At 35.7% G+C, this 24,719-nt stretch overlaps 1 protein-coding gene across 1 annotated transcript; it reads left to right on the top strand.

Moving 5' to 3' along the window:
• The first annotated feature begins 4,368 nt into the window (after positions 1–4,368).
• Positions 4,369–24,308, top strand: LOC104588433 (uncharacterized). The gene is made up of 10 exons (XM_010246366.3): positions 4,369–4,743; positions 4,853–5,041; positions 5,901–6,066; positions 7,056–7,458; positions 7,784–7,793; positions 17,403–17,591; positions 22,813–23,058; positions 23,152–23,343; positions 23,463–23,628; positions 23,797–24,308. Exons 1-10 carry the CDS (start codon positions 4,534–4,536, stop codon positions 24,204–24,206), a joined length of 2,181 nt encoding a protein of 726 aa, XP_010244668.1. The 5' UTR covers positions 4,369–4,533; the 3' UTR covers positions 24,207–24,308.
• Positions 24,309–24,719: the final 411 nt, after the last annotated feature.

Below are 24,719 nucleotides of genomic sequence, written 5' to 3'. Positions count from 1 at the left end.
GCATTGGGAGTATCCCCCCATGAAATAAAGTATATAAGTATGGAGATATTCTCAATGCAAGGCGGTAAAAGCTGCTTGAATGGGCTTGACTGAGGTCAAACTCCTTATTTGCAAATTTGCATGATTTTTCAACTGAAATTATTACCTTAACGGAAGGGGGGGAGAGAAACTGTCGAGACTCCTTTGACATATAGAGAAGTTCAATTTATTGATAAAATAATTAAAATTGAAAAAAAAAAAGAAATTACACCCATAGTTTGTATTTGGCTAATAAATCTAAGTATTTCACTCATATTTTGTGCTGAAATTTAGAGGATTAAATATTAAGCCACTTGATCAAATAAGTTCAGATATCATCTCAAGGAAATGTTCAACCCAAAAGCTTGAGTTATTAAACAAGGAACCCGAATTGGATTTTATTTTCTATGGGTCCGTTTGGTTTGCAGTCAGAATTAGAACCGGAATTAGAATCAAAATCTTTTAGAATCAGAAATAGAATGGTCTATTCCCATTGTCTGTTTGGTTCAGACAGAAATGAAAATGAAAATTGAAATCAGCAGGAATGAAATTTCATTTCCAAAGGAGAGGAAGTGAATGGCCATTCCCTCAAATGGGGGAATGTATGAAAATGAGATTCTGATTCCAATTCCAAACTCTTATTCTCATGAACCAAACGGGGCCTAAATTCTTAATCATCCTAAATGCTTGCTGTCACACCATCCTCCTGATATACATTTAGGTAGAACAATATAAAGAGTACTCTGATTAGATTTCTTATTGAGAACTTAGACCTCATTTGGTTGATTGGCATAGTGGTCAGGAATTGGAATGGGAATGGCTTTCAACCGTTTGGTTGGACGGAATCAAATTTTCCGTATCACCAACAAAATTCAAAGGTTTGAGAGTTGCATTAATTCAACCTCAAGATTCCGGGTCAAGGAAACACGGATACAACTCATTCAATCTTAATTTTAGTTTTGCGATATCTACTATCTCATCAGAAGCTGTGTACATGAAAACCCATGCACCGCTGTTGCCTTCTAATAAGCCTACATCTTCATATTAGCTTCATTTAAGCTTCCTAGGAGGGACCCAAGAATATTTAAGCTATGTTTGGTTTGAAGGAAAAGGTAGGGAAAGGAAGGAGAAGATGGGGAAACTTATATAAGGTTTGTAAAGGGTTTTCTATCTCTTCCCTCTTTTCTCTGCATTTTCTTTTAAATTAAACATAGCCTAAGAGTCAATTTGGTTCATAATCAAAATCAGAATTGGAATGGCCTATTCTCATAGTCAGATTGATTCAGACGGGAATGAGAATGGAAATAGCAGGAATGAGATTTGATTCTCAAGGGAGAAAAAGGAAATGGCTATTCCCTCAAATGGAAGAATATCATTTCAACAAGAATGAAAATGGGATTCTAATTCAAATTCCGATTCCGCTCAAACAAACAGTTTATTCCAATTCCAAACCCCTATTCCTGCAACCAAACGGGACCTAAGTCATATATAGAGAGAAGTAATAGTTTTATTTGTCAAGCAAGCAAGTCAACCTCGCATGCGCCATCCATGCATCTCCCTATGACGAGGTCGGAAATCTCCATTTCAAGCCTGTTTCCTTTATGGGCTTATTGCCTGAATCGATGATTTGCTTTCACTTTCACAACACGCTAGCTTGTGGAGATGTTGATTTCATTGAATTTCAGACTCACCGACGAAGTTTGTTAATTAAGTAATACATATTATGACCAACTGGAAAGGGTTTGACTTCCAAATGAAATCACCGTGCCTTAATTAGTCTTCTCATTATTAATTTCTAGTACATGGATATAAATTATTAATGTATCTTGTCAGTCTTTTTTTTTATTATTATAATTGGAATTTTTAGGTTGCCGTTTGGATACACATTTATAAAATACTTTGTACGAAAACACGATATAGTTGATTTCATACTTCTTGCTTTCATACTTTTAAAGTACGAAATACCATGAAGTCGGCTTTTTATACTTCGTGTTTTAATTTTGGTAAAATAGTGTTTTCGTTTTTATGTGAACGAGTTGTCACCTTCGACAAAACTCTCGACTTACCTCTACTTTCCGCTACTAGAGTTGGACAACCGTCGCCAATCATAGAAAATAAAAATAATACTTTTATTTTAGAAAGCATACTTTTTTATTTTTATTTTTTTTTACCTAAATGGTTTTCAAAGCAAAAATACCAAAGTATTTTATAACTTTATACTTTGATATTTTTAAAAGTACAAAAGTAGAAGTCTATTCAAACAAAAATGCTCAAATATTTTTTGTCTGACTTCTATAGCCAAAAGCTCAAAAGCAAAAGCACATCCAAACAGAGCCTTAATTAGTCTCCCTTCTACATTTCTTTGGAAGAAATAATTAATTTAATTTTCTACACTTAACAAAATAAGTTAATTAATTTCAAGAAAAATCTGAATACACCATACTTGGTTGGAGAAGATCATGTCTCTTATTTTATGTCTACATGAGAGTTCCAGCTTAATCTTCTATTTTTTGGGAGACTGTCACTGAAGGCCACACCTCTTCTTCCAATGGATTCCACCTTGAAGTAAATTAATTATATAATGGTATAATTAAAAATTAAGTTCAGGAGATGATAACCTGCATTAAATGATACTTTACAAATTACAACTACTTATCTAACACTATTCAGATTGAATACAAACTACTGGATTCTAGTTTGATGGTTGATAAAATTAAACAAAGAGCTGTTGTATTTAGAACATATCTAAACCACAGAATTGGGGACCCACCAATTAATAAAAATACAAATAGATGATAACTAAAACCTTGTGGATGACAAATCAAAATCAAAATGGTTAGACATTAAGAGCATGCTAATGTTTGGGAGCCACACCATTGAATGCTGCATGTGATCAATTATCAATCTATTTATATCAATCTACATATTCAATTTTGCCAAACAGTGCATTTGAGCCAAGAACGCTTACCAATGTAGTATTTGAATAAATAATTCTTAATAAAATATATAAGTTGACTTTGACCAATGTGTGTATCATTGGATTAGTATACGTATATGCTTCAATGTATGGGACTAGAATGATTGCCAACTTGCAACGAGAAGTCCACCACTGAAACATGGAGAAGGTGTCACCGGTAGGGCACTTTAACATAAGGTTATGTTTGGTTTGATAAAAAATAAAAAAATAAAAAATCTTTCTTTTTTTCTTTTTTGATAATGTGAGAAGCAGTAAATTGTAGGTAGGGGTGTCAATGGATCAGTTTTGGTGGGATGCATCTGTCCAAATCAAAATCGAATTAGTTTGGGCAGATCAATATATAAGACTTATTGAATTGGACCAGTCCAGACTTAATGGACCAAAGTGTTTATTAGATTGGTTTGGACTTTAACTCGTTCGTAAGAAATTTATATTGGAGTGAATCGGATTGAATCAATATTTGGTTCATTGATAGAAGATAAGAACACAGGTGTAAATGGACTACGTTTGCATTGCAACCAATCTAAATTAAAACCAATTTGAACAGATTGGATATATAATCCAGACATTAAATTAGACCGGTCCAAGATATTCATCGGGTTGGATTGGACCAGGTCCATCTGTAATGGGCTCATGTTCTGCTGAATCAGATTGGACAAATTCTGGTCCAATCCACACTTCTAGTTGAAAGAATTAAAGTTATTAAAAAAAAAATTGTAAAATACTTTGAGAGGTTTCTCTCAACTTTCTATTTCCCTCTTATTTTCAATCAAACCAATCACACCCTAGCTAAATGGATCAATGGTCTTAATTTGCCTTGTTTAAAAATCTTCTTCATTATTTCTACCTACTTTTAAGAAATAATTGATCAATTAATGTTTTGAAAACCAAACCAGATTGATATTAAATGCAAAGTGGGGGGCAATAGAAGGTGTTCAACCACATCAAGCAATATTATTTGATTTTTTTCTTGTTTCTTTCGTTTTTTTTTTTCCCTTATTTGAAGTCATGGCATCAGTTTGAACCGAATTAATTATCTGGAGCTGCTCCATTTTTGTTTCGCCTTCTGGGTCGATATGATCACATAGTTCTTCTTATGGATGAAAAAGCTAATTAAGGAAATGGTCTGTGAGTGGATCCAACTCAATGAAAATTAAAAGGAAATTTGACTCCTCACCTGGTGATAGATTGATACCCTTGATTTCCTTCCTGAGATTAAAACAAGGCCACGATGGTAATAGACATTTCAAAAATGAACATGCATGCGTGCAGACAAGTGCATTAAATATTAGCTCTATCGTGGAATGGATTAGCTAGAAAAATGGTGCTCTCTCTCTCCTCTCTTCTCTCTCTCCTCTCTCCAGATCTCTAGAGTCAAGCTGTTACGCAGGAAAGAGTAGTAATAGAATTAGTATATAAGGAGAACTACCTCTGCTCATTTCTATCATTGTAGTAGAGCTGACAACCATATCTCCTTGGTTGAGAGAGGGAATTGAAGTGGGTTGCAGGGTTCAGCTAAAAGGGTTTTCAATTCCAAGATGAGGGCTAACTTCCTTCTTCTGGTCTCTCTAACAATTCTCTGTGTTTCTGGGGTTTGTCAAGGTTGGTTCTTAAGGAAGAACTTCTACCAACATTGCTGCCCCAAAGCCGAGGAGACCATTAAGTCTGTCATTTGGAAAAGAGTAGCTGCTGATTCTGGGTTGCCTGCAGAACTCCTCAGGATGCATTTCCATGACTGCTTTGTCAGGGTACGTAATCCAAATATGATTCTGCTGCAACTGCAAATTCTTTAAAAACAAAAAGCTTTTTAATTTGTTTCAACATTTCAAAGCCATCTTGTTTGGTTTACTCTTTCAGGGTTGCGATGGCTCAGTGTTGCTGGACTCCCCTAATAACACAGCTGAGAAGGACTCAGCTCCAAACCTAACTTTGGAAGGTTTTGATGTTATCGATGAGGCCAAGACTGCAGTCGAGAAAATCTGCCCAGGAATTGTTTCATGTGCAGATATCCTCGCTTTGGCTGCTAGAGATTCTGTTTCCTTCCAAGTAAGTTGACAGAAGACAATTCACTGAGTTAAAAGTTTGAAACACTCATGTGCAGATATCCTCCCTCTGGTAGATTCCCTCTATAGAATATTTTAAAAATACTCGTGCAGTTATGAGGTTGGTTTTTATGGAAAAAAAAAATAATACAAACTTTATTAACAACAAAAACAAACAAAGAGAATTTTGGGTTCGTTTGCTTTACGGTCAGAATCAGAATCGGAATCCGAATGGTCAATTCCCATAATCTGTTTGGTTTAGACAGAAATGGGAATAAGAATTGGAATAAGCAATAATGGATTTTCATTCCACAAAGAGGGGCAAGGAATGACCATTCCCTCATATGGGGAAATGCCATTCCAGCAGGAATGGGAATGGGGTTCCGATTCCAGACCCCTATTCACACGAACCAAATGGGGCCTTAAAGTTGCAGCTTTACCTTTGAGTGATTGATATGAAGGGCAAATTTAGAAAATAAATCAATTTCAGAAAAAAGATTAAAAAGGTTTTTTTTTTATTGAAAGGTTTTAAGGTAGTAATTCATGTGAAAAGAAAATTTGAAAAACAAACATTTCTGTTAGAAGTAATTTGATGGGCATTTTGGACATTTTAGGACTTTTTTTTGTAGAAAGTTCTACCAAATGCGACTACTACCAATTACCAAACTTCAGAGAAAGTTTCTTTAACTTTAGGAGTGATTTCAGTAATTTACCCTAAAAAATATTTTTCATCGTTATTTTTCAAGATGAATGTCATACAAAATATTTATTAATTAAATAACAGCCTTTAGCCTTTAAATCATCTACATCTACAACATTGTTGAGAGATGTTTATGTGATGTTTGACGATTAATAACTTGCAGTTCAAGAGACCCTTGTGGGAGGTGCTCACGGGCAGAAGAGATGGAAGAGTGTCGCGTAAATCTGAGGCGGATGCCAACATCCCTTCACCTTTCTCAGACTTCAACACTCTTAAACAAAACTTTAAGGCCAAAGGCCTCACTGTCCATGATCTTGTGGTTTTATCAGGTTTGAATGCTTTTTAAGTTGGAACTACGTTCACTCACGGAATTTCCGTTTCAGGCATTTGCCGGCCGATGCCATCGCCACGAATAGTTTATGCACGTTGCATCCACCCATGCATCATAACATATACGATTCATAGGACATGCCATTCTCATCGTCATTTATTATTAATCCACCCCCTATAGTTTTATGCATAGATTTACTAAAACTTGTGTGCTAGTTTGCATTTTACTTAAAATGAAAATGGCCATTTTTGCCCTTAATAAGACACCAATAACCATTTTATTTGGTTTTATTTGGCCAATTTTATTTTTTATATCAAGAAGGGAGTACATAATCATGGGCCCATTCTCTTGAACATTTTCCATGCAGCTTAAGTGATCATGTTACTATTTTCAGATGGCAAAACAAGTTTAAGAAAAATAGGTTTTAAATTATACGGGGTGTTTTAGTAAAATAAAAACTACAAGGAGAGCATTCGTTTTTTGGATTTTGAAAGGGAGAAAGTTGACAAATGAGATTCACAATCCCATTGACCAAAAACCTCAAGTTCTTTCTTCATATTTATGTGTGGATTAGGGGAAATTTATCAATACTTGAATAAGATAAAAATACCCTTTTTAATAATGAATTTTTATGGCTAAAATGGTCATTGGCTTATTTACTTGGGAAAGAAAAGAACATGGGTAAATACACCTACCTGGGTAAATGTTTCTCAAGAAACACTTACGTGTGCATGGGCAAGTGCATTTACCGGGATAAGTAACTTACCGAAAAGTGAACGAGGCCTATGTAAGATAGGTTTAACCGTTTAAATAAACCCATGAAACTATAGGGGGTGTTCTACTAAATGACCCATTAATAAACCATCTGAAACCTACATGCATCCAACTCTTGACAATATTCCAAATCAATGGTAGGAGATGTACTAGGGTTAATTTCCTGGGTGATCAATGTGTGTAAACTAAAACAGAGAGGATTAATCTGTGTAGGTGCACATACCATTGGGCATGGACACTGCAATCTGTTCAGCAACAGACTCTATAACTTCAGAGGGAAAGGAGATGCAGACCCTTCATTGGATCCAACTTATGCAGCCTTCCTGAGGAACAAATGCCGGAGCCTTGCAGACAACACCACCACGGTGGCCATGGATCCCCAGAGCGACGAATCTTTCGATACCCACTACTTTGTAAACCTGAAACAACACAAGGGTCTCTTCCAGTCTGATGCTGCCCTTCTCACCAACAAGGTCTCTGTGAATATTGTTAATGAATTGCTCAACTCGCACAGGTTCTTTACGGAATTCGCCATTTCCATAAAGAAGATGGGAGACATTGAAGTCCTTACTGGGACTGCTGGAGAGATCAGGAAGAAGTGCAATGTTGTGAACTAGCTACGTACACCTTGAGTGAAGCTTACTTAATTAGGGTGTGCATTAATTAAGGTGTTTGTTATCTCGTTTATGTATTTCTTTTTGATTGAAGAAATGTGTGGGTCAGTTGTGAGGATGAGAGTTATATTCATGGATGTTTCTAGTGACGATTTCAAATAAATTGATCACATAAACTTGACCCATTTTTAATTACTCCATATTATTTATGATTTGTTCTTCCTTTTGTTTTCTGTTCTTTCTTTAAAAGAACAGCAATAAAAAAACATTAAGTGGTATTTAGGTTCTGTTCGTTTTTCGTTAAGTTATTTATCCAGGTACATGCAGTTTTACCTATGTAAGTTTTTCTTGGAAAACACTTACTCAGATAAGTGTATTTACCCATGTTTTTTTATTTTCCAAATAAAAAAAGGAAATGACCATTTTAGCCATAAAAATCCATTATTTAAATGAGGCATTTTTGTCTCATTCAAGTGTTGGAATCTTTCCCACCAGGTGGAAAAGTTATTTACCCACTTGGGAAATGGGTATCACTTACCCGAATAAGTGATACCCAAGAAAATAAACTTTCTCTGATCCCCACATTAATCTGAAAAAAGAACATGGGATTCTTGGTCAATGAAAACCAAAATCCCATTGACCAACTTTTCCACTCTCAAAATCCAAAAGAAGAATGCCCCCTTAGAATTAACCATGGAATACCCTTTTTTGGGTCATTTACTTATATTATACATTCCTATAGTTTCACTTATTTATTAAAACATATCCTCTATTTTATATGTTATTAAGACACTCCTTATGTTTTATTTAATTGACCCTCTATCAAGAACTATTTGCATTTCCATGAGGGTCAAGAACTAATTGACCCTCTATCAAGAACTATTTAATTGACCTTATATTATGAGAATTTGTAGAGGCATTTTCGGAATAAAAACCCTTGGGTTCATCTTCTTTTACATTTTTCACTCAATTTAGGAGATTAAGTGGCCATTCTCAAATAAAAATACAAAAGGGGTTTCGAGGGAGAGCTTGAGTTATAACTTTGTGATGTGAGAGAGGCCGTCTCCTTTTGAGTTAAAAGGCTTCACGGCTGGTCGGCTGCTAGCATAAATTGTAAATTGATTTAATATTTATCCAAATGTCGGCAGAGTTTGAGTTTATCTTGGCTTCTTAAATTTAGGAGGAAAGTGTCCTTAAAGCTTTCAACTAACATACGCGTAACCAGTCTCAGCTTCAGCTTGAGAAAAAGACTAGCATTTAATGTAAGAAGAAGTTCTTGTCTATCCATAGAGTGTTTAAGTACGGAAAGTTTTTCCAGTTTATTAAGTATGGAAACCACTCCATTTGTTTTTTTATCTGAGCACTTCTATGTGTGTATTGTTAGAGAAGAGAGTGAAAAGGGAAAGAAGAAGAAGAAGGGGAGGAAAAAGAAAAGAGGAAGAAGAGGAGATGGCGGCAGTCGGTTGTCCGCTTTCTCCAGTATTGTTAATGGTTTTTTGACCAATTCAATGGTTTTTCTTAAAATAGTAGACTGCACCACAAATGGAATTGGGATTTGGGAACAAAGCCTGTTTTCAGGATGAACGGTTCAACCACTCATTCATAGTTCTTTTTCCCTTCTTTTTCGTTTACTTTTTCTTTCTTTTTTTATTAAAATCCAGAACTTGAATGCTAAAACTTAGTTTAAGCTATAAAACTCATATAGCTCAGGCAAGTGTCGACTTAGGTCTTAGGCTAAATTTTAGGGTTGGGCTTAGATTGACCAAGGGTATTAATGCCCAATTGGTTGAATATTAAAAAAAGAAAAAAAAAAAAAAGCACGCAGTTGGACTAACATGTCGTTATTGAAGGTGGATTGTTGATTATTGGAAGAGAAATAGTGACTAAATGCAATTGAAGCTATTGCTGTTGTAGAGGGGTTACAATTAGCTAAAGATATTTTCAATCTCATTTTGGAAGAGATATCCTGTTGCAGATTTTAAATCTCTGATAAAGGAATTTATTAATATGATCATTACTTATATGTCTCCTCAATATAATATATAAACTAGTTTTATTTATTTATTTTTGGTTAAAAGGGTAGTTCAGTGCACGAAGTTCACAGTTCACTTTAAGGTCCCGTTCGTTTTTCGGTAAGCTATTTACCTAGATAAATGTAGTTATCTGGGTAAATTTTTCCTGAGGAACACTTACCCGGGTAAGTGCATTTATCCATGTTCTTTCATTTCTCATGTAAATAAGGCAATGACCATTTTAGTCATAAAATTCATTATTAAAAAGGTTATTTTTGTCCCGTTCAAGTGTTGGCAACTTTCCCCCTAGGTGAGAAAGTTATTTACCCACCTAGGAGATGGGATACTCAGGAAAATAAACTTTCTCTGGTCCCCACATAAATCTGAAAAAAGAACATGGGATTCTTATTCAATAGAAACCAAAATCTCATTGACCAACTTCCCTTCTTCTCAAAATCCAAAAAAAGAATGCCCCCTAAATAATTTTGGTATTACATACTAGACATAATAAGGGTGATTTCACATCAGCGCCCCACGATACCCCACATCACATCACGGCCTTGTATTGGGAATATCTCTCGATGACAAGTACAAAAGATGATGAGACATCCACGGAAAATGTTCTCAATACAAGGTCGGGATGTGCTATAGGGCATTGTGGGACGCAGATGTAGACTCTACAAGGGTGGGATAGAGAATGGTGCATTTGAGTGAGGTACACTGGACATTACCATGGAAAACCTGCTGTTTTTCATGTTTGATTTCGTATTTCCCATATGGAGGGGTGCCAAGTGACCATCTCGACCATTGGGTCATCGACTAATAAAATAGTGATCAATAGTCAAATTGAATGATTGTAACCCTTCACACTGGAATTTCTATTAATTAATTGATTGAAAAAGATGAGATGTAATTTTATTGAATCGAACGGAATTAGCTAGCCTCATGGCTTTCAGAAATGCAAATAAATAAACAAGAAAAAGATCATTCATGTGGAGTTTGGCATAAGAGAATGCATGACAAAGTACATGGATCAAAAGAAAATGAGTGGCTAATGTTTGGGAGCCACACTATATGTTTGGGTTTGTTTTGGCCAAGGATTATTGAGGCGTATGGGTCGATATGTATCGGGAATACAGGCCAATACACCAGGCTTATTTCAATATTTTAAACCTTGATTTTGGTATATGCTTTAATGTATGGGACTAGAATGATTATAAACTTGCAAGGAGTTGTCCAACACTGAAAGAAAATTTTGATATTATTTTAATGTTTTTAAGGATCATTTAGGGCCGCAAATCAGGCCGGGTTAGGTCGGGTTGAGGCCAACTCTAACCCAACCCTAAGTTCTAAACCCCCAATCCTAACCCTAACCCAATTCAACCTTCAATCCGATCAGCCCAACCCTAACCCTAACCCTAACTAAATTCCTTCAATCCTAACCCAACCCAAACCAACCCGAAGTCAATTTCGGGTTGGATTGGGCTCTGGTTGGACCAACCCAACCTTCTTCTCATCCCTTAAAACCTCATAAAATTTCTCAATTTTAGATCTTAACTCAACTTTCAGTACATATATTAATCCCATGTTTCATTAGTACTTGTTTGTTGATGTTTTTTTCTTTTTTTTTTTTTTTGTTCTTTTGGTACAAAATTCAGAAAAACAAGTGTTATGACTTAAGATAGATCTTTCTTGGGTGGCAAACAAATAGAGGAGATGAAGAATAAAATTTTCAAAAAACATAAATTAATGTTATTAAGGTTTTAGTGTTTCTGATTAGGATTAAGTGAAGTGACTATCTTAAAAGAAATACATGATACTATGTGGTGGGGGCTATACAAATATCATGCATCTAAACAAATCAATGCATGTTATATATTACATATAACATATATTTATATATGGCATGTACTACAGAGTCAGATTTGGGTTGGGTTGGGTTGGGTTGGGTTGCCTAAGGTTTCAACCCTAACCCAACCCGAAGTAAAATTGGGTTCATGAATTTCTACCCTAGCACTAACCTGAACATCAACCCAACCCTACATTTTCGGGTTGGGTTCGGGAAAACCCAGCCCAAGTTGCAGCCTTAGGATCATTAATGCATGCATGTATAATTAGTATCACCTTGTCTCAGTCATAAGCTCTTATTTTGCTTATTTCTTACTTGTTGACTTTGTCAAGCAGTCTACTTCATTCCCTACGGAAAGGGAACTAATAGAAAGAAATTCTTATGAAAGTTAGGGAGAAAAAACATAAAATAAATCCCCTGAATTTAATCAATAATCATCTGATTGATTACCACTTTTGTGATGCCGACAGATTGGTTATAAGTTGTTTTGATATCATAGTCAAACTTGTTAATTATTTATATATTTTGAATTTTTTTTTTTTGAGAAAGACGGTTCAGTCCAGGATCAGAATTTATAGGCACAAAGTACTGTTGGGGTAGGTGCTAGCTCGGGATTGATGCCAATTTACGGGCGGGCATTTATGCACAGAGTGTGAGTTATTGCTATTTTGAATGTTTATAGTTCTGCAATGAAAATCAGAAATCCGCATTGGACCTGTCCATACATTTCCATTTTTTTTAAGAAAAAATAGCTTTAAACCAAAATATCTAGGACAGATATAAAAGAAACAATTTAAGGAATTTATTTGCTAACAAATCACCTATCCAAGAGATATATATTGGGATCATATATCTCGCTTGCACCAGGGTTGGAGTGTTACGGGTTTGGGATATGGGACACACAGAGAGAGAGAGAGAGGGGTTGGTGACTTAGGAATATGGTAGCTATCGTGGTAAGTAAAAGGGCTTCATGCAGATGTTGTAGGCCACAGTGCCACACCATACCGTGCATCTCTCATTTATGTCGCAAAATTTAGCTTACTAGTTCTGTACACGTGGCAAAAGAAAACCATGTTAGAAAAGAAAGTGTCATTAAACCTAAGAAACCTAAGAATATATATATATATATATATATATATATATATATATATATATATGTTTGATTTGATAGAAAATAAGAGAGAAACAGACAACAAACCAGATCGTTATTAAATGTAAACTAGAGGGCAATTGAAGGCGTCCAACCAACAATAATATTTGTTTAGACATCTCTCTGATACCTTTTCCTTCGTAAGGTTAAAATGTGGCCAGGATAGTATTAGACATCTCTCTTTCATTCCCCCCTCATAAATTTCTATTGATTCGGCGTAAAAGGGCTTATATCTGGGTGGGCTAGATCGGATTTTAGTTCAATCCAGATCCAATTCTAAGAATTGGGTCTAAAGTCCGAGCTTGAGGTCATGCCCAAATTATTTAATCCAAGCCAAGCCCCATTAAAACTTGATGTATTTAAGTTGGGCTCGGGCCAGGTTGGGTTTGGTGCGGTTTAATCAGCCTATGCTAAAAAATGATATACATGTATACACATGCATGCATAGAAGTATGAATAATTAAAAAATTAAAAAGTTCCAACTTTTGGACCCAAACCTAGTATGAAGACAAAAGCCCAAGCCCAGTCCGTGTAAAATTGCGAGTTAGGTCAAATTCAAACTTAGGTTTGGCCTACCCAAGTTGCACCCCTTGAGAATATTAATAGGTGGGAGAATTTATCAAAATGCAAAGAGATAATATATTATAAGTGGATATTTTAGTAAGTAAAACAAGAAAATCAATAAAAAATTATGAGGTGGGACAAACCATAAATTTTCCTATCTTATTATATTTCTTTACATAGAGTAGCTAATAAAGAAGAAAAATACCTTGGTGCCCCTTTAATTAGATAAAGAATAAATGAAAGCAAAAGTTTAAGGTTGGAACAGTAAAACTCTTTCTCTAGGTGGTAGGTGGCAGAGTGACTTTGCTAACAGCTGAGAACCTGGCCCAATATCAACTGAACCTTTTTGGGATCCAAATGGATAAGTTACACAACAATTTTTTGGGGGGGCACTAAGCAAAATAACAAATTTTTTGCCCTCACAAAATGGAGAAAGGTTTGTCTAGATAACAAAATTTGAGGTCTTGGAATTCAAAGTTTGCCCCACTTCTTTTCCCCGAAATAAGTCTTCTTTCACACCCCAAAAGACTCAAACTCCAAATTTCATTCTTATAGTGCTAGATTTGCAAGACTCAAACCCCAAAAATTTGCAAGAAACAAGTGTGAATCATTAATTTTTTTAAAGATTTTTTAAATTTTGAAAAAATATGACAAAAATAGGTAAACTTTTTCAATTTCTATAATATCTTGTGATTACCTTCAAAATCACAATTTTTTTTGTATTATTAGTAGATTTATGGAAATTCCATGAAGATATTGGAAAAAATATAAATTAACAAAAAAATTTGAAAATGTAATTTTTTTCTTTGCCTATAAAGACTAAATATGTTTTAGATATATGGATTTATCTATCATATCCATAGAGAAATTGAAATTTCTTCTTTAATAGTTTTCTTTATCTTTTATATTAGAATTAAAAAATAAATAATAAATAATTATATTTTATCATTTGATCACAACAATTGAATATATTATAATTATATGGATGATCTATCATATCCATAGACCAATTGAAATTTCTTCTTTAATAATTTTTTTTTATTTTTATATTTTTAGAATTAATTAATTATATTTTATCATTTGATCAAAATGATTGAATATATTATAATTCTATAGATGTTCTATCATATCCACAAAGCAATTGAAATTTCTTATTTAATAACTATTTTTGAATATATTATATATAATGTTTATTTATTTTTTATAACTTTTGAAAATGAATAATAAATAATAATAATTTAAATAATAAATAATTATTAATTATTAATTATATTTTCACATAGAAGTTGTGCCAATCATGTTTTATGGTTGGATAGGAGAGTTGTGTTTTTCCCATCCCATAAAACATTAAAACTTAAGAATTATAATTTATAAATTATAGATAGGCATAGGATTTTTAATGTAATTATAATTAACTACAAAGTCAAGATTTAAGGCATGAAGACCTGGATCATGAGGCTCCAAAGTCAAGTTCCTAGGTTTGGAAAGACATTCTCTCAAAAAGGAAATATCCAACAAGGAATTAGATGGAAATTGGCAATGTCTCCAAGTGTAATTTTTAGGCCCATAGTGGATTTAATTGAAGATAGAGAGAAAACCTGAACCTAAGGCCTTGTTTGTTTGTAATAGTACAACTTACTTGGATAAGTGTACATTTACTTGGGTAAATGTACTTATCCATGTTCTTTTAATTTTTAGATTCCCAGGTAAATAATAAAATAACATTTTTACCCATAGAAAGTAATTATTAAAATGGGTAAAATGGTCCCAAGAAAGCATGGGTAGCTTTACCATGGGACCCATTGTTTAATGCAAAAAGAACATGAGGAAGTTGGTCAATGGGAAAAAGTTACCGTTAACCAACTTTCCCATGCATATTTACCTACAAACAAAAAGGACCTAAAAGTCAAGGAAGTTCTAAATCTATCCACTCATTCATGGGACCAAGAGAAACTAGCTACTCTTTGTCCCTCAACAGATTATAAACAAGATTATAAACAAGATTAGAACTATCCACATTTTGAGTAGTGACAAAGAAGACATAAGGGTGTGGGGATCAAATTCCAGGAAATTCCTGTGTCAGGAAAAAAATTAAAATATTCCTTTGGATTTTAATTCATAATAAAATTCCTTCAAGAAGAAACCTGGCTGACAAAGGGCTAAATGTAAATCCTAATTGTCCGCATTGCAAAGGGTGGGAAGAAAGAGAGCATAATTTTGTAAAATGTCAAGTGGCAAATCAAGTGTTACTTTGGGCCTAGTGCCACTTTGGTATCTGAACTTTTAAAACATGTTAATCCAATACCTGCCATTAACCAGCCCATTAACCAATCATTAAATAGCATTTGAAAAGACACAAATGCCCTTTCGATTGTCATCTAATTTTCTTTATCAACCATCTAAACATTGATAAAAATGAACACTCTCGACTCCTCACCTCTTTTATTCAAGAAAGTTGACTCACCAGAATGTCCATTGGGACATGACCACAACTTTATTGAATAGAAGAGGCAAAGATTTGGGACTGTTCATTTTTTTGTTAACATTTGGATGATCGATAAAGAGAATAAGATAACACTCAAAGGACAGTTGTGTCTTTTCAAATGCCACTTAGTGATTAATTAACGGTAGGTACTAGATAGACACATTTTAAAAGTTCGGGTACTGAAATGTCGTATTTTAAAGTCCAGGGACCAAAGTGGCACTAGGTCCAAAGTACAGCATACTAATAGGAAATTTTTCCCTATCTTTTATTCTCTAGATGATTTAGAAAAATAGAAATGAAAACTCAAGCCAAGGGCCTTGAGAACATAAGCTGGATCCCATCGCCAGGTGGTCACCACGAGATCCTCATGCTATTAAAATAAACTTTGATGCTTCATTCAAATAAAATGGATCGTGTGCCTATGAATGTATATCTAAATACAAATTTCAAAAGCAATATCCTGGCAGCCAAAATGGGTAATTTGGAAAGCATGACTATTTCTATTGTTGAATCATGGGTCGCTTGGGAAGCCCATAACTTCACATTGAGGATAAATAGCCCGTTATTCATCAATCATCATCAAACGAGATTCTCTTATATGGATCTTCAAGACCAAGTCAAAATCCTGTGGAATTATTACAGCTTGTTGGTTGAAGACTGTAAATGTATACGTATTGCTTTCTCCTTATCAACAACAATCGTATATAACCGCACTCATTGGGAAGAGTACAAATACAAATATGTACAGTAAAATTGCATACAAAATATAATTGTATTTGGAAACAATGCAAATGGAGTGTAAATCCCGGTTCAAGATAAACTTGTAATCTGGTTCACTTTTGCCTGTGTTTGACAACATTACATTTATGCATTGGCAAATGAAAGAAAATACATTTTTTAATGCATATTTACCTTGATAATAAGATGTAAAAGTACACCATAAAAAAGAAGTAAATTTGCATTCAAGTGGGCTTTTGATTAAAAAAAGGCATATACTTTATTGAAATTCATGTTTGCATCCATTACAGCTAAAAGTTTGTTTGGTAAGAAGGTAAATTTGTTGGTGCAAAATTATCCTAAGTTTACAATTTATATGGGCCATTTTACACTCTAGATATTTGCATTCTTTCCAAACGCAACCTATAAGATTAATTTTACACCTTCATTTTTTATATTTACACTTATTCCAAACTAAACCTTCATTGTTTCTCGTGGGAGCTTAAGTTTTTAGCTTTTCTTTGATGTTCTTTGAGCAAGAAAATGAAGAATTTCATTAAAAATTAGACAACAAACATAAAGAGAAAATAGTCAAGAAAAAACAAAGGTGGCATTTTTATGAGGGGTTTCAGGAGTTCATCTTACATATATGATTGGATAAATTTCTTAAACTATCCTTATGGTTTATTTAATTGACTAAGTGTACCCTTACTATTTGAAAATTGACTAGCACTATCCCTACTGTTCTTGGTAATTGACTAACTCTATCCTTACCGTTAGTATCCATTAGCTTTCCATTACCGTTTTTCCATAAAAAATGGTGCTCCAAGCCACGCCTTGGAAATCGGGAAGGCATGGCTTGGAGCAACGTCGAATTTGGCGTTTCCTGGAGCTGCAGCTCGTTACTGCCAATAGGGACATGATGTGGCACTGGATATATAATAGGTACCAGTGCTAAAAATGTTTCCCAGAGCATTGGTACCAAACAGAAAACATTGATGTTACTCCCAGAAATGTCTTACCTGACAGCAATGTTTCCAAACGAAAAAAAAAAGAGACCATTTTCTCAAAAAACGGTGTTAGCTTCCAACCCACACATCAGGGGTGCTGTATCTACAGCATCGATGCCAAACATATACTTAAACATAGCTTTTTGTTTACTCTTCCAGGGTTGTGATGCTTCGGTGTTACTGGACTCCCCAGATAAAACGGCTGAGAAAGACGCAGCTCCAAATCTCACATTGGAAGGTTTCGATGTTATCGACGAGGTCAAGACTGCAGTCGATAAAATCTGCCCAGGAGTGACTTCGTGTGCAGATATCGTCGCTTTGGCTGCTAGAGATGCTGTTTCCTTCCAAGTAAGTTGAGAGAAGACAATTCACTGAATAAAACTAATCAAATTAAAGCATCCACTTCAGTGTTGATCAGTGTTGTTGATCGAATATATATATTGCAGTTCAAGAGACCCATGTGGAAAGTGCTCACCGGCAGACCTCCCTTCACCTTTCTCCGACTTCAAAACTCTAAAACAAGACTACTTCTCGGCCAAAGGTCTCACTGTCCATGATATTGTGGTGTTATCTGGTGCGTATATATGCCTCGTTGAGCTGATCAGCTTTGATCTTTTCGGAAGTTCCTTGAATGCTTTCGAGTCATACATGGAGTACTGTCCCTTTTCAAGCATCCAATATGGATCAACCAGTTGGTGGCCGGGTCCATGCACTCAAGACATTGGCTCCATCAAAATCAGCAGCATAATCAGATTCCGATCTGTGCGCAAGCTGTGTTCTGAGCTCTCAATTCCCTAGGCTTCAATGAGATTGTCCACACCAATGTTTGGAACCGCCATTGACCTGGACGGTTGGACCGTTCGGCCCATGAACCGTCCAGGCAACCAATTCCATTTTATCCTAAACCCGGTCCTTGACTAAAAACTGTTGAATTGGTCAACAATCCATTGATCCGAGCGGTAGAATCATCAAACGGTTTTTGGCCATTTTTATTTCAATTGTTTTTTCTTTTTTTTTGAATTTTTTAAAATTTTTGTTAGAACGAGTTGTTCATTCGAATTGAACGGTCAAACTATTGACCCAGAAACCAGTGGCCAAAAGAATTTCGATTCCAAGTTGATTTTTAAAACATTGATCCATACTTGACAGAAAAGTCATCTACATGTTATGAATAATTAATGCATATGACATCCACATAGGGGTGTCAACTGGACTAGATTTGGTCAAATCCCATCTGGTCCAATATGAATCCATTACACGAGTCTGAATCATCTGCCAACAAAAGTCATTCCAACAAACTACCAACATGATCTTATACTGCACATCTCATACATAATAGGTCCCACTTTTAGTGGATCACTGGGTCCCAGTCTCATGGTGAGATGTGTGGTGTCAGATCAAGTTGGTAAAGGGTTGGAACGTCTTTTGTTGGTAGAAGATCTCAATTCCCATTACACATGGACTAGATCTAATCCAATCCAATAAATATATGCTCAGACCATTTTGGACCAATCCAATTCAATGTCTGGACCACCAAATCTATTCAAATTGGTTTTAAATTAGATTGTTTCCCAGTCCAATATAAATTCATTATTGATGGACCAGGTCCGGTCCAATCCAATAAATACTTTGAACCATTAAGCTAGACTGGACTGGTCCAATTCAATGTCTCATATTGGTCCGTCCAAATTGATTTTGATTTGGACGAATAACCTAAAACCGGTCCATTGACACCCCTATCCATGCATGCCGCATGCATAGTAAACCAATGATATAGAATATTTATATGGTCAATTATAGCCATTAACAAATCATCTAAGGCCTACATGCATTCGTTCCAAATCAAGAATTTGAGATATTCTACATCATTAACTATTCATACATAGCATTCATTCCCCTTTACTAAGCTATTATTTAGCTCTGAATTCTGAAAAGAGGTATACATGCTTTTCTATTTTTCAGAGGATCTAAATAATTAAGGTTTTGAGATAGATCAATCCTTCAACATCTGAAAACGGTGGATTTTATCATTTCAATCCAAATGGAAGAATTCCTCCAACCATCTAATGTATTGAGATTGAACAATTCAAAATAGCAAATGGTTGGTGGATGCACCTTCCATAAGGAACCACCGTTGATGTCATCAGTAGATGCTGTCGGTTCTACAAAAGTGAGGTGAGAGTTCCCAAAGGTGTCGACACAAAGATGCATACTTTGACCATGCTTCTTCAGCCCTCAGAAATTCGTGCCTTAGAAAAGCGACTGGATGGAGGCAGAGGGTCTGAACGATTCTTCTCTAACATTTACAATTGGTCAGGATCTTGGCATGAGAAGGTGTTCTTTGAGTTCCGCCATTAATGGAGAGCTTTACGAAGTGAGAAATGGAAATTGTCACTGGTAAAATTTATTGTTTCTTTACATTGTGAGAAATGAAAACTATATATCGCTGGTAGAGTTGCCATCATGGAGAAGGAAGACAAGAAAAACTAAAAAATGCATTGTTTTTACCTGGAAACCATCCCCGATAGAGTTGTTGGCATTGGAGAAAGAAGGCTTGAAGCTTTAACTCAGGAAGTGAATTGGGGCTTGGATTTGAGTTAAAAGGAGCAATTTTTGACATTTGAGAAATGATAGGAGGGCATTTATGACATTTTATTAGCAATTGCCTCTTATCACGTTAAGTAGCTGGGCGACCTCTTACGGTTTCAGATCTGAAAGTGGCATTCAGATCCACTTTTAAGACATGACCCCCAACATTTATTACCTCTAAAAAGTAAGTTTCTCAGAGACAAGAGGCAGATTCAGCGCTACCAAACACCGCCTAACTTAAACACCTTTTTAAGACCCATTAACTCTAAACTAATCTAAAGTCTAACTACCCATTTGGGAGGACTTTTGGGATGCAGCTTCTGGCATGCTGAGCTGAGTCCCACACGGGAACGTCAGAATCTATATTTGGTAAAAGTTCGAAAAGTTGATATCAGTTTTCGGACGTTCAAACCACTACTCAAATATGAAGCTACTCTAAGTAATTTCTCCCAAACACCGATGCACAATCACTGCATCTCAATTAACCCTCCCAAACAGGCTCCAACTTTAATTATTAATTCAACCCCAGTTGGGATTTAGAATCAAAATTTTTCAATAAGCCAAACAATATAATATTTACATAATTGAGGGTGGCCTGGGATGATCAATGTGTTGAGGAATTTGTGCAGGTGCACATACCATTGCCCAGTCGATAAAGAAACTGGGAGCCATTAAGTCCTTACTGGTAGTGCCGGAGAGATCAGGAACAAGTGTAATGTTAGGAACTAGACCTTTTAACTAGGCTCGATCGGTGCAGTGTACTTCTCTCCTTTTCTTTTCCTTTTGTTTCTCTCTGTCCTTTGCTCATTTCGTTTGATTAATCCCCCCATTCAGGCACTCACCACCCATTCCAAATGAAGAGATGGTTGAGCTGGAAATAAGATTGGGAATTTGTGTTTAATTTATCTCAAAATAAATAATCTTAATAATCAATATAACATGGACTTAATATTCATTGTGTTTAATTTATCTCAAAATAAATAATCTTAATAATCAATATAACATGGACTTAATATTCATTTATTTCACAGTCAGAAATCGGAATCGGAATCAAAATTGGAGTGTTCTATTCCCATAATTTGTTTGCATCAGCCAAGAATCGGAATGGAAATTGAAATTAGTAGGAATGAGATTTATTCACAAGGAAGGGGGAGTGAATGACCATTCCCTCAAATATGGGAATTTCATTCCACCAAGAATGAGAATAGAATTCTGATTCCGCCCAACTAATTAATTAAACTGTTGAAATTAGAATGGCCCATTCCTATTCCAATTCCAGACCTCTATCCCCGCAGACCAAATGGGCCCTTAATGTGTTCCACCAAAAGAATTTCGTGTTTGGCACAAACAATTTCATAAAAATAATATTGTTGATAATTTCTTTTTTATTTTACAGTTATCCTTTCAATCATCTGCTGGAGTTAAGAAAACCGGCCTGATAATTAGAATCATCTGTAATGGGAATTCATTCCCCAAGGGGAGGGAATGGCCATTCTATCAGGAATAGAAATGGGATTCTGATTTCAATTCTAATTCCAAACCTCTATTCCCACAAACCAGATAGACCCATTCTCAAAGAACCATTCAACCTAAAAGCTTAAAGTTGAATAAGCACAGGCCCACCCATACCTTGTGCTGAAACTTAATTAATTATAATGGGGGTAATGAGGATCAAACACTAGACCACTTGGTCAAAGTGGCTCGGATACTATCTCAAAAAAACATTCAACATAAAAACTTAACCTGTCAAGTGAGATCCTTGAATACGTTTTATTCTCTAATACCCATAATTCTGCTTCTTAAGCGCACTAACAGCAAAAGATGAATGGTTAAAATAGCGTCCAACCAAATTGAGCACTAAGTTCTACGAAGGTTATCAGCTGCATGCTTAGGAATCAAGGCTCGAACTGAATTCAACATTCCAAGTCATAAAACATCGTGGAATTATTTGGCGTAGGGTATATTATATTGGCAATGCCAACTTCTACCCAGCATAGACATAGATAGCACGTTCTAATTTAGCCTGCAAAAATTACTATTATAATCTGTCTTAATTTCAAGATTCATATTCTATAAAACCTAACTCATAAATCATTGGTTAGGGCTGCAATGGATCCGATAAAGCTTGGACATACCAAGATCCAAATTTAAATCAGATCCATTTTTAATGTAATAAAATATTACATAAAATTAATAATTTTACAGCATTTAAACCAACTTTATTAAGGTTTTCATCAAAATTCACTAAAATGGGTTGATTGGTCAAATCCTGTTATAAATGGATTAAATTCGGGTCGCCTTGATTGCAGCCCTATCACTAGTGAAGACCATGGCCAATCCAATTAACCCAACAACAACTCTGACAGTTGTAAACGTGTTGAAATGTCAGAAAAGTCAAAATTCCAAATTACCCAATTAATCAGAAACGGCATCTCTTTCCCCTCAAAATGAAGTGATCTACTAGATATCCTTCCGTTAAGGTTAAGCTTAAGATTAGATTCCTTCTTCTCATCTTCTTTCTTTAATTTCTATAATAATTTTGAGGAATGATGCTATAGCGCCTTGAGCTATTGTGTTCAATGGCTACCTGGTTCAGAAACCACTGGATTAGGGTACATTGTGGTCTTGGTCTACAAGATCTAACAGATTGCAGCTTCAATACAACCCTATAGGATTGACCATGGATTATCACATCATTGACCTCTCTCTGTCTCTCTCTCTCTCTCTCTCATCCTAAGGTCAACAGCCTCTTCATTGATCAATGGCATTGGGAATGTAAACAAGATTTTTTAACAAAGACTAAGGCAAATTAAAAAGACTAAGTTGTATTTGATTGCTTAATTGGCTACAATAACTTCTCTATTCTACTAGTAATACACCAATTAGTAATTAAGCTCATGCATTGGTCTATATATAGGAGGGCCACATAGTTGTTTGCTTTGTGTGAATTGCAGGCTTATCTGTTTGTTACTGTTGATAGGTTTTTGGATCTTTTGATTCTGGGTGGGAAAAAATGAAAACAAGCTTTCTTATTTTCTGGGTTTTTCTTGGTGCATTAGGAGTTGCTAGAGTTTGCAATGGAGGTGTTCTGAAGAGGAATTTCTACAGGTACAACTGCCCACAAGCTGAGGAAATTGTGAAGAGTATCACATGGAGGAGGGTGGAAGCTAGCCCAGAGTTGGCAGCTAAGCTTCTAAGAATGTATTTCCATGATTGCTTCGTAAGGGTATGATATGATCATCCACTGCAATTAACCCATGCACTAATTCATATATTGTTTTGTATAAGATTTGACATTATTGTTGTCCTACACTCACAGGGTTGCGATGCATCAGTCCTATTAGACACAGTTGGGAGTGAGACATCTGAGAAGGATGCACCACCTAATCTCTCGCTGGCGGGCTTTGATGTCATTGATGAAATCAAGTTTCAAATCGAGCAGATTTGTCCGAGAACTGTATCCTGTGCTGACATTCTGGCCTTGGCTACACGAGACTCGGTTTCCTACCAAGTGAGCCAAGGATTCCATCTCTCTGCTCTGCTCTAATCTTTTGATAAGTACTCCGCCATGATTCTGCTTGCTAGCTCTAGTCAGATAATAACTCATCCCTGTGGACAAAAATTTTGCAGTTTCAGAGACCCATGTGGAGTGTCCTGACTGGGAGAAGAGATGGAAATGTTTCTCTTGCATCAGAGGTTCTGTCAAACTTAGCTTCCCCGTTCGCAAACTTCAACCAACTCCAACAACTCTTTGCTAGCAAGGGACTCAACACTAAAGATCTTGTGGTCTTGTCAGGTTGAGAAGAGGATACACTTCTGATGGATATAATGCTTCTTTTTTCTTCTTCAGATGCAATTTGAATATGCGTGTGCTTAGAGCTGTATAATTCACTGTTGTATCTGCACAGAGAATTTTCTTTCTCTTATTACACCAACAATTAATGGAAGGCATTTGATTGAACAGGTGCACACACACTAGGGGTGTCTCACTGCAGCATTATCTCGAACAGGCTCTACAACTTCGATGGCCAAGGCAACCCAGATCCTTCTCTGAACCCAGCATATGCCGACTTCTTGAGAACCCAGTGCCCCAACCCAGCAGACCCTTCAACAGTAGTAGAGATGGACCCCCAGAGCTCCCTCAACTTCGATAACCATTACTTCGCCATCGTCAACCAGAACATGGGTCTGTTCCAGTCAGATGCAGCGCTCCTCACCGACCCAGTTTCAGCCATGACAGTTCAGTCTCTACAGAATGCCAATACCTTCTTCTCCGAGTTCACAAAATCACTTACAAAGATGGGAAACATTGGAGTGCTCACCGGGAACGAAGGAGAGATTAGGACGCAGTGCCGAGTGGTGAATTCATCGTGAATTCAATCTATCATTGGTTGCTGATCAAGAAGCAAAATAAGCCATTAATGTTAGCTAATGAAGTAGATGTTTGAATTAAATAAGTCGGAATAACAACGTAGGTTCTATCTGGGGAATGTTCTTCTTCGTGCATGACTTTGCATTCTGGAGTTGGGATGCTGTGCATGACTGAGAGTCGTTTATCAATGAATAATTGCTTCATATCTTTTATGGACCGAATTATTTGTCAACCTTCTAATAATTTGTTTCCATGTGTATGACCAAAAAAAGAAACCAAGCTTTTTGTGTAAATTAGTGGGATTTTGAGAAATAAAGGGAAAATTCCTTGGTATCCAGACCATGTACTTTGGGCCTAGTTCCACTTTGATCCCTGAATTTTAAAAAGCAAAAATTTAGTATCCAAATTTTAAAAATGTATTAATCTAGCATCTGTCATTAATCAGTCGTTAAGTGACATTTAAAAAGACATAAATATTCTTCGAGTATCATCAAATTTTCTTTAGAGATAGTGAC

The sequence above is a fragment of the Nelumbo nucifera genome, chromosome 3 (genome assembly GCF_055504915.1).
Source record: "Nelumbo nucifera cultivar China Antique chromosome 3, China Antique-T2T, whole genome shotgun sequence".
Taxonomy (NCBI): Eukaryota; Viridiplantae; Streptophyta; class Magnoliopsida; order Proteales; family Nelumbonaceae; genus Nelumbo; species Nelumbo nucifera.
The sequence above is the reverse complement of the archived record's forward strand: the minus strand, read 5'-3'. Positions and strand labels throughout refer to the sequence as shown.

Coding starts and splice junctions, on each gene's coding strand:
- LOC104588433 (XM_010246366.3), top strand. CDS start 4,534: ATGAGGGCTAACTTCCTTCTTCTGGTCTCTCTAACAATTCTCTGTGTT. Junction 23,344..23,462: donor GAGACTCGGTTTCCTACCAA/GTGAGCCAAGGA, acceptor AAAATTTTGCAG/TTTCAGAGACCCATGTGGAG. Junction 23,629..23,796: donor AGATCTTGTGGTCTTGTCAG/GTTGAGAAGAGG, acceptor TTGATTGAACAG/GTGCACACACACTAGGGGTG.